At 33.8% G+C, this 18,300-nt stretch overlaps 1 protein-coding gene across 1 annotated transcript; it reads left to right on the top strand.

Annotated features, from left to right (window-relative positions):
* The first annotated feature begins 471 nt into the window (after positions 1-471).
* LOC144852203 (cholesterol transporter ABCA5-like) lies at positions 472-17,904 on the top strand. The gene is made up of 32 exons (XM_078709956.1): positions 472-595; positions 2,864-3,245; positions 3,555-3,670; positions 3,873-4,105; positions 4,382-4,521; positions 5,027-5,217; positions 5,546-5,693; positions 6,115-6,351; positions 6,528-6,814; positions 7,200-7,319; positions 7,571-7,709; positions 8,095-8,185; positions 8,336-8,475; positions 8,585-8,770; positions 8,949-9,139; positions 9,576-9,765; positions 10,063-10,187; positions 10,520-10,774; positions 11,019-11,303; positions 11,892-12,029; positions 12,239-12,334; positions 12,678-12,769; positions 13,048-13,156; positions 13,360-13,578; positions 14,133-14,305; positions 14,524-14,599; positions 14,839-14,933; positions 15,231-15,347; positions 15,808-16,070; positions 16,232-16,287; positions 16,497-16,737; positions 17,164-17,904. The coding sequence occupies exons 1-31, from the start codon at positions 512-514 to the stop codon at positions 16,641-16,643; spliced, it is 5,121 nt and encodes a 1,706-aa protein (XP_078566082.1). The 5' UTR covers positions 472-511; the 3' UTR covers positions 16,644-16,737; positions 17,164-17,904.
* The last annotated feature ends 396 nt before the right edge of the window (positions 17,905-18,300 follow it).

Genomic DNA, 18,300 nt, shown 5'->3' with positions numbered 1-18,300 from the left:
ATACGTAATACTGTTTATCACAGGATATGCTTGGGACTACCAACAAAAAATACAGAACACATTTGAAAAAATTATGTACAATTTATAAAGTTTAAACAAATTAGAATCTAAATTAAAATTCATATATTTAGAAGAAAACATTAAAAATTAAACATAAAAATGAGATGTTTCATTTTAAGTTCATTTTTTTTAAAATTTAGGCCAATTTTTTTAAAATTTATTTATTTTTATTATCCTAATAAAATAGAATTTAATTGAATGAAGTTCTAATAAACTATTATTGTAAAAAAAAACGTGCGTAGTTACCAATAATAGTCACATGGTTTTTACAAATATGTATGACGAACATTTTCCGTTTGTGTTCCATACCTCATGTATAAAAGCGAAAGGATGTGTGTCGTGTGAATAGACAGCTGAGAGCTGAGGAGAAGGACGGAAGGGGGTGTGTCGTGTACGTTCAGCGGAGAAAAACATTCGCGTATTATTATATAAACATAAACAAAATATACAAATGACCCGATTTTGGACACAGACACGTTATCTCGTATACCGAAACTTTCTAACGAAATGGAGAAACAAGAGAGAGTTGTTTCAGGTGAGTATTTTCAAACAAATTACCTAATTTAAATAACCTAGTCTAGGTTAAGCCTAGGCCCTCATCGAGATGTCACATGTGTGTGCATAGCGCTAGGTAGGCCTCTAGTAGGCGGTCGTCGCTGTCATCTAAGCCGATGTCTAGGCCCTAGCCAGGCCTACTCACTACTGCATTAAACCAGTGTTATAGAGTTATAGGCCTAAGACCTGAATATAATTGTAAAAGACACAGAAAGGCACTTCAACGGTTCATAGGCCCTAGGCCTATATTTTATATAAGTTCTCAACACTGCATTTTAAAAGAGGATGCTTAAATTTACACAGTCTACAGTACACATAGATAGGCCCTATATAATTAGTCCAACCATGTTCATTCGCTTTGTATTGATCGGTCATGTTTTATTGTTGAAAGCATCAAAATGTACACCAACACACAACATTTTTAAACGAAAAAACTACTTGCCTATTTATTTTAACCTACCAATTATCAAAGATAATTTATTTTTTATTTATTTTCATGCATCTCTCTCGATTATACGCAAAATGGCAAACGGATAAGTATCGAAAGGTCGCATTAATAACACCAGTTTTAAAACTGGTGTTATTAATTATATTAGATTAAATTCCCCATAGTAGGCGCGCATATTGATGGTCAAAATCGTTGATGCATGACTTTCGTATACCTATGCCAAATAGATTGACACTCCCAAGTTTATGATGTAGTTTGTGATTATAGTCAATTTACATTTTATGATTGTATAGGAGTTTAAATAAACAGAACTTGAACGTAATAGTTCAAAAGGTCAGAATATAAGAGTGCTTTTGTTTACTAATAAAATAAATCGTTTTACTATATATTTTTATTACTGAACCCTTATGATATATATTCTCTTCAGTTTTTAGTATCTTAATTTTTTTTTCTTTTGAATATACATTAATACATTTATTACACTCCTCAACACATTCTGTGCTATAGCCTATAGGTGTGCTGTTTGTATCTTGGTGTACAGAAGTTTACCAAGTGGGCTGTATGTAATCGCGCACATTGAAGGCATTTTAGGACAGTGTTAAGCTAGTGATCGCACTCCTAAGCCTCAAAAGGCGAGGCCTGGTTTAAGAAAAATGCTGTCCTTATGTACACATGTGCTGGGTAGAGTTTGTCAAGTCTAACTTTCTCATTTCCACTAAAATTTTACAATTACCTAGTTAGCACTCTTGGATAAATCTCTTCTTAAATAAAAATGAAAAGATTGTAAACAGTTCTTTCATCCACCCCTAACATTTGTGTACGTGCTGTATCCTATTTTTGTCACCAAAAGAACAATAATCAAATATAATTATTAGGCAATGCTCAGTGACCAAAATAAGAATATTAAAATTTGTGAAATTTAAATGTTTTTAGTGGAAAATTTGACCATTTGACTGTATGTTTCAAAAACCAGAATAAGTGATCTTTTTCAAAGCCTGACGTTAGATATTTGATAAATACTCTGTATAAAGTTTGAGAGTTTTGAATTTGTTTTCTTTTGCAATTAAGTGCGTTTTTTCATGCGTTCACTCTATACATCATACCACGCACTTTAATTGCAATATAGATGGCATATAATTTGGTCAGTATCCACTAATTTATTGTTCAATTAAAGTTATAAGGCAGATGGTAATTATTACCAGGGTGTTTTCACTCTTCCCTGTTTATTATTGTATGAGCAAAGTTCAACCATGGAGCTATCATAATAATTTTCAGTTCCATTGTTGAAAAATACTATAGAATAGTTACAAGTGGCTGTCTGTATAAAGTTGGTTTCCCACTAAAATGCAATGCAAGGAGGTACAGCGCAATGCAAGTGATTTGACCAATGACAAGTGATGAATTATTCGAAGTGGCGCTTGTCATTGTTCAAATGGCTTGCGTTTGCGTCTATGTTCTTGAGTTGCGTCCTACTTTAGTGGCAACCAAGCTTAAGCTAGCATGCAGTACACCTATAGGAAATAATTTAGTTTTATCTACAGCTGTAAATAATTTGCTCTAAAACACTGGAGCTTGCAGTGGCCTTTGTTTCACTTCCTACATATTGTAATTCCAGATTTATTTTTCTTGTATGGGAACCGTTTTAATAGTTCACTATTAGTTTTCTCTTTTTACTATATGTCTTGGCTGTTGATGTATTACGTATTTTATATTAAATACATTTTTAAAATAAAATGGAGTACAGTAGTGTCATAATAAGTGTCATTTTATTTTAAAGTTAATAATTGTTGTTACTTTTAGGAAGTGTTTCTACCGATGTTACTCTTGTGTAACCTTGCAACGATCCGGTACTCCACCCAACCAGACACACAACCAGCTATCCCAGAATTCCAACAATATGACTTGTTTGCCAACTCCTTTATGGGGCCATTTTTGCAACCAATCGGCGTTGCTCCAAACTCTCCAGAAATCGAGGCCCTGTTGACAAAAGCTACAGAATTAGCACCGTATCTGAATTTCATTTATTACGAAAATGAAACACAACTCCTGAAGGCGAAGGAAGATTCAAATTTAACGGGACATGGCATCGTGTTTGCCGACAATTTCCTAAGTAATTTAAGTTACACAATACGAACAGATAAAAACAGCGTTCCATCAACTTCCGATGGTTTCACCAATGAAGGTATGTAATCCTTTTTGTATATTAAAGTCTGTTTAACACATTATGGTTTTTAGCGCCATAGATCAGCTTTCTTTCTACATTTGTATTGGCATTATTAAAAAGTTATAATCCGTAAGATTTTATGTTGGTTTAAAGATTTAAATTGAGTTCTTGGTAGATTTGGAATCCAGTAGAATTCATTCCAATTGGAGGTGGAGGTCATTGTTTGACCCCATTTTGGTCGCCATCTTGAATATCTTTTTACTCAAATTATAAACCATACTGTAATTGCTATGTGTTTTGATTTCCAAATTTCTCATTATTTTTCAGGAACTTGTCGCATTTTAGCACCTGACCAACCACCAATGGTAAATTGTCCTGCTACCGGATATCTCTATTCTGGGTTTTCTATACTTCAGGTCATCCTTGACCATGCCATAATTCTGGTAAGTTTTTAAATTCTGATATATCAGGTCCCAATTGGATCATAAATTGAAGGAGTTGGGGGTATCATATCAATTTTACCAGCTAAAGTGGTCTTTCATTCATTTCAGGCGTCCATGAATTTTACATTCATATTTGGAAGCTCCAATAAATAATCTATTATAAAAGCTATGAATTTAAATTTGTTTATTGTTATGTTTGTAGATGAAGACTAACAAAACTATTACAGAACTGCCGTTGCCAAAAATATTGACGCAAATGTTCCCAAAAGGCGAATACCCAGGGTCCCCATCAGCCTTGCAGACCACCACCGCTGTCTACTTTGTTCTGTCTTATTCTCCTTTTATTGTCGCACTGTTGGCTAAAATTGTGAACGAGAAGGAGAAGAAATTGACCCAGTCACTACAAATGATGGGGATGAGAACAGGTCCATTTTGGTAAGTATGAATTTAAAAAATAAAAAAAATTTAAAAAATAAATAAAAAAAAGAGTATGAATTTTTTTTTTTTCTTTGGCTTTCTTGGATTTTTCACATTTGTTTTTCCAAAATTTGTAATTACTGAAAAAATAAAAGCTTTGTATTATTGAAAAGAATGAAATTTATTTTTTGATGGATTGATTGATTGAAAATGAAAGTTCTTTTGAAAAGTTTCCACCTTTGATTTCAAGCTCAGCTATTTTTTGTTTAATTCAATTTGTTTTTCTTATTTTAGGACAGCCTGGTTCATAGTGTACTGCATTATGATTGCCTTTGTGTCCATATTTGGCATTGGCTTCGGCAAGGCTATTACAGTTTTTCCGGACGGAAACTTCTTCCTTCTATGGCTCTTGCTAATGCTGTACGGTATTTCAAGTGAGTTTTCCATCAAATAAATTTATTCACAAGCAAAAAAAAGAAAAAGACCCAGATGTTGTTTTTACATTCTTTGTCATTTTGTATTTTTCTTGTCTGCTATTTTAACAAATGTTCCAATTCAACTAATTGGTTGCTATGGCACTTATGTCGTTATATGTTTATGTTTTTGATGTTTTTATTGAAATAAAAATACCGATATTTATTATCTGCCTCATCACTCTCACCATATTAAAAAAGAAAACTGCAAAGATATTCTCAACTTAATTGCTTTTTATATTTTGTATCGCAAAAGTTAAGCTTTATCTACACTATCAAACTTTGTGACAACAAAATGTGATGTGTGCCCATATATGGACATGATGATGTCATATTACTACCATATTTAAGCATATCATTACCATATTTAGGCACATCACACTTTTTTTGTTAAACTAGTTTGATAGAGTAGACAGAGCTTTATACCGCAAAAGTTATTTTTCAAATTTTCTTGTCACTTTTTTAGCTGTAAACCTGGCTTTTATGCTAACACCGTTCTTTAACAAAGCCACGGCAGCCGGTGCCTTTGGTGGCTTTATGGTCTTCCTAATGGCAGTCATATACATACCAATCGGTTTGATTTCGGGAATCCCAGTAGCAGTTAAATGGGTTCTATCGCTGTTTTCCCCTATTGCGGTTTCACTTGCTTTGGATATGGTAAGTTTTCATCCTTAAAAAAAATGTTTTGTTTATTTTTTGTTGAATATGCCATTTTAATGTTACATAATAGTTATTCACTTCTACCAAAAACAAGATAGAAATTCTATCTATAATATAGAATTATTTACCTGAAAATAAAAAGTAATTTAAAGCAGACAATGGTTTTTTAATTTTTTAGAAAATCAAAAAAAGTTAATATTTTGAAGGTTTTGAAGTTCTAATTGTGTAATTTTTATTATTTAATAATTACATATTTTGCTTATAAATCCATAGAATACACAATCAATATAAATTCATTTAATTTTTTTTGTCTTGATTTTAACAGGCTGTACTTCTTGAGATAGAACAAGATGGTTTGACCTTTGACAGTTTGAATGATGGGGAATTCCCAATGTACGCATGTTTTATCATGCTCAGTGTGGACGCTCTCTTGTATTTTCTTCTTGCTGTTTATTTTGATAATGTTATTCCATGTAAGTTTAAAGCTCTGTCTACACTATCAAACTTTATGCGACAAAAAAATGTGATGTGCCCATATATTGACATGATGATGTCATATCACTACCATATTTTGGCATATCACTACCATATTTAGGCACATCAAACTTTTTTTGTCAAACTAGTTTGATAATGTAGACATAACTTAACAGTTGTTATATTAATCAATGCTCTGCATGGAATAGTGAATGTTTCAATATCCCCTCACAAACTTAGTTCAAACACAACAATGTAGACAGAACATAAGTGCCAGTTCAGATGAGCCATCGTCTTGTAATTGCTTATTACGTAATTACTTACAGTGGACTGTCATTGCGTTGCGTTGCAAGTGGAAACCAAATTTCAAAAGTAGAAACAAATTATTAAATTTGATTTTAACTTTTTTTGGTTCACCAGCTGAGTATGGCCAAACAAAAGACCCATTGTTTTGCTTCAGGCCCTCCTTTTGGAGCAGCAAAGAACAGTACAGACAAGTTAGGCATAATTCAACTGCATCCGTTGCTCGAAACGATCATGAAGAAGACGTGGAGGAAGTCCCGCCAGATGTCAAAGGTCGCCAGTGTATCAGGGTCAACAATATTGTTAAAGAATTTCCTGGGAAAAAGAAGAAACCACCAGTTAGAGCTGTTAATGGTAAAATTATCATATTTTAGAATATAAAACGTGGTGAGACAGGTGCTTGACCTTTGACATGAAAATGTATTTAAACTTTACAATAATTAGTATTGCATATAACACAAGAACCCCGCCTTTAGGACACCTCTATTCATTCAATTTTTTAGCACTGTCACATTTTCTTGATTTCACAGGCTTATCATTAGAAATCTACGAAGGTCAAATAACTTGTCTTCTCGGACACAACGGTGCCGGAAAAACGACCCTCGTCAACTGCTTAACTGGAATGATGCCATCAACGTCGGGATCAGCTACAATTTACGGATACGATGTTACGAATCCACTGGAGATGGATACTATTCGTACGATGACGGGCGTGTGTCTGCAGGAGGACACGCTGTTTGATTATTTGTCGCCACGAGAGCATCTATCGATTTATGCCGGTTTGAAGGGCGTGCCGAAAGAAGATATTGAGAAAATAGTACGAAAAGTGTTCTATTGATAAAATATAAACATTTCCAACAACATTAAACCCCACTTATTTTTTGATAGCAGTGAATTGATTGTGAATGTCCATATATGGACATGATGATGTCATATCACCACCATATTTAAGCATATATCACTACCATATTTGGACACATCACACTTTTTTTTTGTGTAGACATAGCTTAATGCACGTAGGGTGTTGCTGAGAGTGTTGTGTTTTATTAAATTTTTGATGATGATGTCTCCTCACCCCCTCTTATCAAGAACAAATAAAATATATCTGTTTTTTTCCTTTTTTTATTTTGATGATATGTAACTACTAATTTAGTTGAGCGCTTTTTGAAATCTTTCGATTTTTAACTGTGCTTCATTTTTAGGTTGACCAAATATTAAAAGAAGTTGATTTACATAAGCAAGGCGCCACGCATGCCAAGGATTTGAGTGGCGGACAAAAACGCAAATTATGCATGGGAATTGCACTCATCGGAGACCCTAAGGTAAATCATTTTAATAATAAGTCTTTATGTCAGCTACAGCGATTTTAAATTTCTTTTGTTTAAAATCCTCGCCTACTGTGACTGACTTATAAATAATGAATAAATGTTCTGGGGCTAAAGCTGAAAATAAATAATATTAATGTATATAACACTTTGCAGTATTCAATTCAATATTAAACTTAAATTTTTAGTTAATTTTTTGCTTTTTTCTTAATAATTAATTAATATAAACATAAACATATCTGTTACAGGTGGTTATTCTGGATGAGCCGACAAGTGGAATGGACCCGTACTCACGACGTTGTATTTGGACGCTTTTAAAGAATAAGCGAGAAGGCCGAATCATTCTATTGACCACGCATTTTATGGATGAAGCAGATATATTAGCAGGTCAGTCAGCAATCCTATGATATGACATCATCATGTCCATATTTTTGTCACAAAAAGTTTGATAGTGTAGACAGAGCTTAAGTTTGTCAGCTTATGAGTTGTAATCTTTACAATTAATTCAATTCATCTTTTATTGGTCTAATTCATATAAAAATAAAAATCAGAAAATCTTTGTTAATACACTGAAGTTAAAAATACCTGGAACATTTTTAAAAGAATAGAAAAGTACAGACAATATTTAACAATAATTCATATATATAGAATAACAAAATTTATTTTATTTATTTTAATTTATCAATAGATGTTTATTAATTTATAATATATATTTCTATAATATATTTTTAAAAAATTATTATTTTTATTTGTAATACATTTCTTCTTACAGATCGGAAAGCTATTATAAGTAATGGTAAATTACGTTGTTTTGGCTCTTCGCTCTTCCTCAAGAATCGATTTGGCATTGGTTACAAGCTCGGGTAATTTTTTACTTTTAATTAATCATCATCTTTAATTATTATTCTTCGACTTGAGAAAGAACGTTTACGTGATCACTAATTAATTAAAGACTAGTTGTGATCGTTCTGGAATTATAATAATGAATGCTCATTTTTCATTTTCTTAATCAGCATGGTGACAGAATTGAGTTGCAATCATGATGTTGTGAAGGACCTTATTGTGTCAAAGGTCAGTGATGCAAAGGTCATAAGGTCACATGGTATGGAGCTAACATTTCAGTTGCCTCTAAAAGATATGGACTTTTTTACAGGTATATTGAAATATTTTTTGTGTTCGATGAGAAAAACAATAATTATTTGTTTTGTAACAAAAAAAACAACAAAATTAATCTACTGCTTCTATCTTAATTAATTGATCAGAGCTCTTCAAAGAGCTTGAATCGAAAGATGAAAATGGTGAAGAAAAATCCAAGATGCTCGGCATCCAAAGTTACGGCGTCTCCATGACAACGCTTGAGGAAGTGTTTCTGAAAATTGGTGAGGAAGCAGATTTGGAGAAAGAGCGTGCAGAAGGAGGATTGGTGAACGAAGGGACTGTTGCAGATGGTAATGGTAAATTTGATTAATATATCCGCAAAGTTGTTATTCATCCAGATAGATAATCGGAATATAAAATAATGATTAACAACGTAAAAAGACAACTAGTAGTCTACTGTACATTGCTACTTAATACAAATCATTACATATTGAATAGGGAGTGCATCTTCTTTTTTTTTTCAACTAGACCGTTCAGGTGGACATGACTCATTAAATGTTAATGGTGAGATTCATGCAAATGACACTGTCATCGATCTTCAAGAAGATGTCGTTCTTGATTCGACAACATTGGCAAAGCATCCTATCAAACCAACATTCAAGGAACAGTTTAAAACTCTTGTTTGGGTCTTTAGGACCCTTGTTATACGAAATCCGTCGGTATGTAATCCTAAGAAATGCTGAACAAATAGAACATTTTGTTTTAGAACGTCTATTTTCCCATAGTCTCCCATACAACCCTACTGTATGAATTACACCTTTTACATTAGGGAGTTTTCGATTTGCAACGGCCGATGACCTACCTAGGTCAGGTAAATTGATGTGTCATCGGTCCTCGACACTGTTTTGAGCGAAGAAATACGTTCCAATATCTCTGCATTCGCACAATGGATTAACTAGGTGTACTTTGGTCGTTGTCATTGGTCTTTGCAAATCAAAAGCTCTCTACAGCCAGAAAATATGAGACACATACATGTTGAAATGTCGAATTGATGTAGAATGTGAAAACAACTCTGCCTATCTCTGTTGGTTCCTATCCTTGCTCACGATAATTTAAAATATAAATTTGCAATTAACCCAAGTTACTTATCTTTAGACTTACTTTGTACGATTTATTATGCCAAACATTTACATGGTGATTGGTGTTGTCATGGTTCTGGTACTCCCATCTAGTACCAATAATGACCAGAATCCGGTCAAGATTAATCTACCAGCTGATCTGTACTTGCAAAATCTCACAGGCTTACCAGACTCCAAAACAGAATTGCTGTATCAAAACTCTACAGGTTGGTTGTAGTTTGGAATTTAAAAATTCGACTGCGCATATGTGCATTCTAATTTTTAAAGTAGTCAACGCGTATAGTGTAGTAAGTAATCCAATCAGATTGTTTGAAAGCACTCGCGTACTGAAGGCGTTTAGTATGCGTCCGATAGAGTTTGCGGCAAATCTTTTAGTGAGCAAAGTGCTATTCATGCCAGTTGAAATTGAAAGCCCTCTACGGCCAGCAAATAAATGAGATTATGCAATTTTTCTTTATACAAATTGTGGTTCCCAATAACTAATTCTAAATTCTACTTTATAGGTCATAATATTAATGACCTGGTTACGCAGTTTGACCAATTAAACATCAGAAGTGCGTGGACAGAAAGCTTGGACACATTAATGGCCGATGCCCCACATCACCAGGCTATCAATGTCAACAACATTGTAAGAGTCTTCTTGTTTGAAAAATAAATATGCGATATATGCAATATGGCCATACGTACTGTAGTGACAGAAGTTATTCTGTTTTGTGTACATATACCTGTATATCAGCTGCTTAAGGTCTGTGCTTTATTCACCATTTTCCCTTTTACCAAGAGAGATCCCTGTTTAATTTATTAAGGACTGGAAAGGACTAGTGGCCTGATCTTACCAATATCTTTGCAAACTATATACTTAAGCATTAACAAATAAATTAAATGTCAGAAGAATTAACATAGTTGTGCATCCTTCATTGGAAACCACTTTAACCATGTAATCTTTTATTTCTATTTTAGAGAAATTCATTCGTAGTGCATTACAATGACACGGCCATTCACTCGTTACCGATCCTCATCAACATTCTTATGAACTCCCTCTACGGTATGCTGGACATTAGCAGCGAGGACATCAGTGTGTCCACGCAGGACTTCCCGTCCACCGGCTCAGACGACTATACGTTCAATGGAACTGTCTTTCTCGCGATTTTCTTTGCCCTGTCGCTCAACTTAATCCCACCATATTTTGCCGTCGATAAAGTTAAAGAACGTGAGGTAACTTTGCAATTCAAACATTTATGCAGACCTCTTCAAAGTCTTCTAACACTTTTTTTAATAGCGCCCTCTGTATTTAAAAAGTATAGTGCCCTCTACGGTTTGGCCACGATTTATAAAGCATCCTGATATTCCAAGTTGGGACCTCTGTTGATGTCTTGCATGCATGAAATAAATAATTTGTTTGTAATATTATTCCTAAAGATTGAATACAATATTTCCAACATTTTCTATTTCGTTATAGTTGAAGATAAGATCGCAGATCCGTGTGTCCGGGATAACGGTGAACACATACTGGTTTGCCTGGCTGGCCGTTGATGTTGCATTCTACGCTTTAGCGTGCGTCATCGGTTTCATCGTGATTCTCGCCTTTCAAGTGGATGCCTTTTTACGAGCTGGTGCTATTGTTACGTTTATACTGTTGCTTATCGTGTACCTGCCCGTTTCCACGATTGTCGCTTTTTGCGTCTCGTTTTTGTTTGATAGTTTTGAGTCGTGTCAGGCTGTTCTTCCGTCAATATATTCATTAGTAAGTTTCAATTGGAAAGATAGAATTATATTCAAATATAATCTCATGCCCTAACTTAGGCTAGATTCAGACAGAAGACTTTGTTAAAATCGTCTATTAATTGCATAATAATTCCACCACCTTATTTTAGCCTAATTTCTTACCCATGTCCCTTAAGACTCTACTTGGTCATAAACAGTAGTGTCCCCTTAATAATGTATTGTCCCCCAAAAACATAAAAAATGAAGATTAATTGAATCAGACTTTAGATTAGATTTTGTTGTTTTAATAAAGTTAATCACTTCCATAAAATGACAAAATAAATGGTTAAATTCAACCAAAAATACATTGACTGGCAGCCAATTTGACTATTTTTTTATATATATATTTTTTTTCGATCCAATTTTTGGTTAAAGTGGATAACTATTATGTGACATTAAAATAGCATATTCAACAACAAAAATTGTAAGAATTATTTTTTTAGGGGGACAACACCTTTAATAAAGGTTTCTCCTGTATTGAGGTATCCGAAAGAAGCGGTTCTACTATAGTTTGATTGTTTTAGAAATTTCTATTTTTCTTTAAAAAAATGTGTAATTTTTTGTTTAGTTTCCAACAGCCTTAGCTGCCCCTGTCATAGCGTTAGACCTGACTGGTTCATATTCACTTGCTGGTGGCCTTCATCTTCTCTTCAGCTTCATATTCCCACCCTATGCAATTTATGGTGGAGTCTATTACATTGTTAGGGTGAGTTTATCGCTATATATTTTAAAAATCTAATAGCAAAAGTGTCTTTTCAGTGGAACCATCACATAGAAAAGCCTTCCGCTAAGGTGCAATTTCTCCCGAATCGTTATCGAATCGAATCCTGTTATTGTATAGATTTATTATTTAAGCTCTACTACCCACTCCTGGTCATGCCTGAGTAAGCATCAATTATTCTTATTATTTCTCAGATTTATGAATTTGCAGATATTACACAAACGACTGATGAGCTCGATTTTGTGGATTACCTCAAATTTGATGCATATATTGTCCCAACAATTCTAATTGTAAGTATATCAATCAATTTTTTTTGGTCTTATTAATTTTTATGATTAATGTTGCAGATATCTTATCAAGATAGTTATTGTACATTGTTCAATGTTTGTTTATATTGATTATTTGGTTAGGGATCTTGTAAAAATGATTCCACTGCAGTTACTGCAGTAACTATGTGCAATTACTTTAGCCAGCTTCTTTGTGGGTAATTTATTGCAATAACTACTGTACCTCATAAATTACATTTTTTTAGTGGACCATTTTGTTTTTTATTTTGTTTGTTCGTTATTAAAATTATTTCTTCATTTCTCTCCTTTTACAACATTACATGATATGATATTAATTATTTTTCAGCTTATCTTGGACTTTGTGATTTTGTATTTCTTTCTACGCTGGTGTGAGATAAGAAAAACTGGTGGAGATTGGAGAGATGCCTTCTTTTGCATGTAAGTTTTTAAGCTAGCTTTCAACTGTTGTAAATACATATGTTAATATATCTTGCTCAGTGGTGTTGGCTTAAGTGGCTTAGTGGGTTAAGCTTGGCACAGGTTCAAGGTTCTCCGCAACCATAGTTCTGGTGGCAGCTGAACAACCCGTCCACACCTGTACACAATTCAGCCCAGTTACAGTAGGATGAGGTTATTCCCCCTTCATTTAATCATTTTTTGTATGAAAAAAATGAATGCACTATACTTTTATCAACCATGGCTTGTTATTTTCACAGCTCAGCTGAAAAAAAGTATAGTAAGATAAATAAAGACGTAATTCCAGATGAAGATGAAGATATCATAGCAGAAAGGAACAGAGTTAAAGACATTTTACAAAATGATAAGGTAATGTATTTGATTATCACAGATTGTTTAAATTACACACTATTGACTCAAAAATGTGTCCCCTTATTAGTGGTGTCTGTGTATGTAAACATACGCGGGACTGGTTACACCACGAACATGCAAATACAAGGGTATGGTAAAATATAAAGAACTGGTTTGATAAAAGCTCTTCAGTTTTTGTTTTTTTTAAATTGTTTTTCCAGACATCGGTGTTGGTGGTGAGTGATCTTCGACGAGAGTTTGTCAAAAGAAAAGACAGAAAGAGCAAAGTTGCTGATAATTCTAATACCAAGGTTGCCGTAAGGAATGTGTCCATGGCTGTGAGCAAGGGTGAGGTTCTCGGTCTTCTTGGGCCAAATGGGGCGGGAAAGACCAGCCTGATGAACGTAGTCACAGCAGACATTGAGCCAACCAAAGGCCAGGTAATGTTGTTGTACTGTAGGAAGGTAGAAAGTAGAAGTTAGGTTCTATCAGCAGCTACAATAATAGGCAGCAGAAGCTAGATTAGGTGGGCAGAGGCTAGATAAATTGCCTGCAAGATTAGGCTTTCAGATGTTACGGCTAGGAAGATTGTCTTGGCAAAATCAAAAGGTTATAGTCTATGTACAATATGTTGGATTTGATTAAACTGATGGATGAAGCTTGTGAAGGGACAAAAAATAAAACGCTCTTAAGCTCTGTCTACTCTATCAAACTTGATGTGACAACAAAATGTGATGTGCCCATATATGGACATGATGATGTTATATCACTACCATATTTGGGCACATCACACTTTTTTTGTCAAACTAGTTTGATAGTGTAGAAAGAGCTTTAGAAAGAGAAAGTTTATAGCTGTGTAGGGAGAAACCGAAAGAAGACAAAAGCTTGCAAGATTTTAGAAAGTTGAACTCTATGAACTCTAAAATAGACTGAATGTAGAATAAAATGTGCTCATTGGGTAGTGATGATGAATGGTAACTTTTTTTACCCTCAGGTAAGAGTCGGAAAGAATGATATTGCATCGTCTTTGAGCGAAGCCTACCAAACAATGGGATTCTGCCCTCAAGTGAACCCGCTATGGCCGGACTTGACAGTGCGTGAACACTTAATGACGTATGGACTTATTAAAGGACTTTGCAGAGATGATGCGACTACCATCAGTAGCCAGTAAGTTTGAGCAGTTCTATATAAATATGATATTATAAAGGGTAATACTAATGTATTGTTAACAAATTGCCATATAATGATGGGGTTTTTTTTAGTTGGGGTGATGATAGCTATGGTAACATTCTGGCCCGAAACAGGATAGTGGTGTTGTCAACAACATTTAGTGGTAAAACTTAGAACAAATCACTTATGGTTGTATTGCATTGCTTATTTTTCAGCTACATGGATGGACTGAAGATTACAGAACATGCTGATAAAAAGACGAAAGAAATATCAGGAGGAACAAAGAGGAAGGTACAGAATATCAACAACAAAAAAATAATAATAAAATGTGATGTGACCAAATATAGTAGTGATAAATAAATTTGATAGTGTAGACAGAGTTTAACACCCAATATTCACTGTCTCCAATCCCATCTAAATTATATTAAACAAACATTTACTAACATTAAATTGATTATGTTATGTTAAGATTCCTCCAAATGTGTCCAATGTCTTATAATACAATTGTTTATCATGTTTTTAATTTCTAGCTTTGTTTTGCACTGAGCATGTTGGGTAATCCTGAGATAATCCTGATGGATGAGCCCTCTACTGGAATGGATCCTTCTTCGAAACGATTTTTATGGTAAGTCAAACGCAGCATCACAATTTCTTGAAGCATCAACATGTTGAGTAGTGGTTAGGTCACTTGTACGAGTAGTTTATTTTTGTCTGTAATTTTGTTTATAATTTTTAATAAATTTATCATAAAGCTCTGTCTACACTATCAAACTTCATGTGACAAAAAAAATGTACATGGTGATGTCATATCACTACCACATTTGGGCATATCACTACCATATTTGGGCACATCACATTTTTTCTGTCAAACTAGTTTGGTAGTGTAAACAGAGCAAAAAAAATAATGTGGTTGTTTTTATAGGAACACCATTATTTCATGTTTTCAAGAGAACCGTGGTGGAGTTTTAACAACTCATTCTATGGAGGAAGCCGATGCCGTGTGCTCCAGAGTGGGAATCATGGTAGCTGGTCAACTAGAGTAAGTCTATTTCGGACTGAACAATTTTGTTCTCTTTTCTAAACCCAGTGCAGTAGGGTGTTACCCCAGTGTACTTTGTTTTGTTTGTTATTATATATTTAGGCAAATTGCCAAGGATAACCATAAGCGAATTCATTCACTATCCTTCTTAAAGGTAGCAATCCTGTTTACAAGACAAACATATACACAAGATGCTCTACATAAACAAAGTATTATTATAAGTCTTTGGGAGTGGAGTTCTAATTTGTCATTAGAAAAAATCCCTATATTATGACAGGACCTGAACCCTGGATTGGTAGCCAACTATCATAACCACCAAGCCACTGGACCATCTTAGCCCCTGTTATTCATAATAGGCGCCTCAATTAAGGAAAAATAAATATGTTTGTTTTTAGATGTTTATGAATCTATTAGTGTTAATTATAATTGTATTTTAAGTAAATTTAAAATATGTTTTTAGATGTTTGGGGACTACCCAACACCTCAAGGACAAGTATGGCGGTGGATATCTGTTAGAGGCCAAGCTCAACATGAGTGCTTTCGTACGAGAAGAAGGAGACACGACCACACTCCTCGAAAACAAACTCAAGGCGTTCATTCAGCATGTCCGCACTTTCTTTCCTGGAGCGGAAGTCATTGAGTGTTTTTCGGAACGTGTGACTATAAAAGTGCCGCAGGACGAAGTAAATTCGTTGGCGAAAGTGTTTGAAATCATGCAAGAAGGTAAGTTATAACATGCCTGATCCTTGCCATTTGATTGGTTAATTACATATCACATGATGTTCATTTCCATTCTTTTGATTTGCACTGATGCACAATGAATTAACTTAACTTAGTTGTCGGTCGTCTCAAATTAAAAATTGTGAAATTTCTTTTTCTTGTAGGCAAATCTAACTTTGAAATTGAAGAATATAGTTTTAGTCAATCTACACTTGAACAGGTTGGTATTTGGTTTTATAATGCACTAGCAAAATATCCACCCGCCCCAGAGTTTATTTTATTTATTTATTCCTTTCAGTAATCTTGTACATACAAAAATTAGCACTGAGGATAGACAAAAAGAGTCTCTCTCCAACTTAACTAGGCTTAATAAAACATACCTTATGGTTTATTCAATATTTTGACAAGTATTATGAATTTATTTTTAAGGTATTCATCGAGTTTGCAAAACAACAGGATGAACTGGAAGTTGAAGAGGAGCCAGAAGTTGAAAATGAAATTCATCGATCAAGACGCGTCCAACCCAAGCCTCAAAGACAGTTCTCAACACTATCAGCTACCAATACACACTTGTAGACTGATTACCGATGTCAATCGAGGGGTCCATCAGACAAAATCTGAAGCCAACCTGCGTGTTACTTAAAATTTCTAATTTAGACAGGTCACAGTGGTGTAATGGCTATGAGCACTCACTAGCTAAACCCAAGAGCCCCAGAGCTTAAGGGGCCCAGAACATGTGCAGTCCAATGCAATTACAATTATCGTAAGAGGAGATAGGAAAATACGAAGCCTCTTCGTATTATTGTGCGCGGGTATTTTTCAAGATGGACATCCATTAGACAATGTATACCACGACCACGACCCTATTTGGGGCAAATCGTTGAACCTAAATTTGTTTTAATTGTCAATAACTAATTATCTAACTCAATTTAATTAGTAAACAGGGTTACATCAGATGGTTAAAATCAGTACCGAATGTACGAACCAACTTTATATACCATCGAGTAAAAATTCTAGAAGTAAGGCGCGATTTACCGAATTTTGCCCTTACGTAAATTTATATATAGATTAATGAGTGCTCACTAGCTAAACCCAGGAGCTCCAGGGCTTAAGGGACCCAGAACATGAGCAGTCCAATGCAATTCTTTTTCATTCCATTGTATTGTTGACCATTCTAAAGTATAGTTGAACATTCTATAGTATAGTTGACCATTCTATAGTATAGTTGACCATTCTATAGTATAGTTGACCATTCTATAGTATAGTTGACCATTCTATAGTATAGTTGACCATTCTATAGTATAGTTGACCATTCTATAGTATAGTTGACCATTCTATAGTATAGTTGACCATTCTATAGTATAGTTGACCATTCTATAGTATAGTTGACCATTATAATAGTATAGTTGACCATTATAATAGTATAGTTGACCATTCTATAGTATATAATTATACAGTGTTTGTTGTGTTTGTTCTTTTATATCTGTAATTTGTATACATCGTTTATGTAGATAAATTGTGTACATATTTTTAATTGTTTAATATAATGTATTAAGTGCAATTCGGTAAGTGAATGTTGTACTTGTGATTTTTAATGAAATATATTTAAAATTATACAGCTATTTTTCTAAATATATAACATTTTTCTCTATAGTGGCTGAAACCAAAAAGTAAAATCTTAAAATTCTGTGCTTAATTTTTATATTAATTTTTATATTTAGTAACAGTCTATATAAGTGTAATATTTATATTCATTTATTAATTAATGTTAATTTAATTCAACACTCAATTCTTCATATATAAATAAAATGTTTTGAGAAATACTAAAACTACCTTACGATGTTGCTCAAATGATTATTTATTCAACTTTGTTTTACAAGGGTAGCTCTAACAGTTGTACTACAGCTGACTTGAAGAGGCCCTCTTTAAAAAAAATACAAAAATATGCAAACGACATTCATAAACATAACATAAAAATACAAGATGATTCATAAAAGGTAAAATTCTCAACAGATCAAAAAAGTATTGATTGAGATTCGAACCCGAAATTTGTTTTTTTTTGTGTTGCACAGGTGCTTTACCAATTGATCCCTATCGTAGAATTCTGGACAATAACTATTTCAATGTCTGTAGCGATGCCTACAAAATTTATGTATAAATGATTATTGTCAGTTTCTCACCCTTTGGATTTGATTTAAACAGGTATTATAACGAAGGCTTTCCTAGATTTATA

The sequence above is a fragment of the Antedon bifida genome, chromosome 9, assembly GCF_963402885.1.
Source record: "Antedon bifida chromosome 9, ecAntBifi1.1, whole genome shotgun sequence".
NCBI classification, from domain to species: Eukaryota; Metazoa; Echinodermata; class Crinoidea; order Comatulida; family Antedonidae; genus Antedon; species Antedon bifida.
Note: the sequence above shows the minus strand (reverse complement) of the source record. Positions and strands in the feature narration are given on the sequence as shown.

Excerpts from the sequence above, each read along its gene's own strand:
- LOC144852203 (XM_078709956.1), top strand. The coding sequence starts at position 512 with ATGACCCGATTTTGGACACAGACACGTTATCTCGTATACCGAAACTTT. Across the intron at positions 13,157-13,359 it reads ACATTTTACAAAATGATAAG|ACATCGGTGTTGGTGGTGAG; the intron begins GTAATGTATTTG and ends TTGTTTTTCCAG. Across the intron at positions 14,306-14,523 it reads GCGACTACCATCAGTAGCCA|CTACATGGATGGACTGAAGA; the intron begins GTAAGTTTGAGC and ends CTTATTTTTCAG.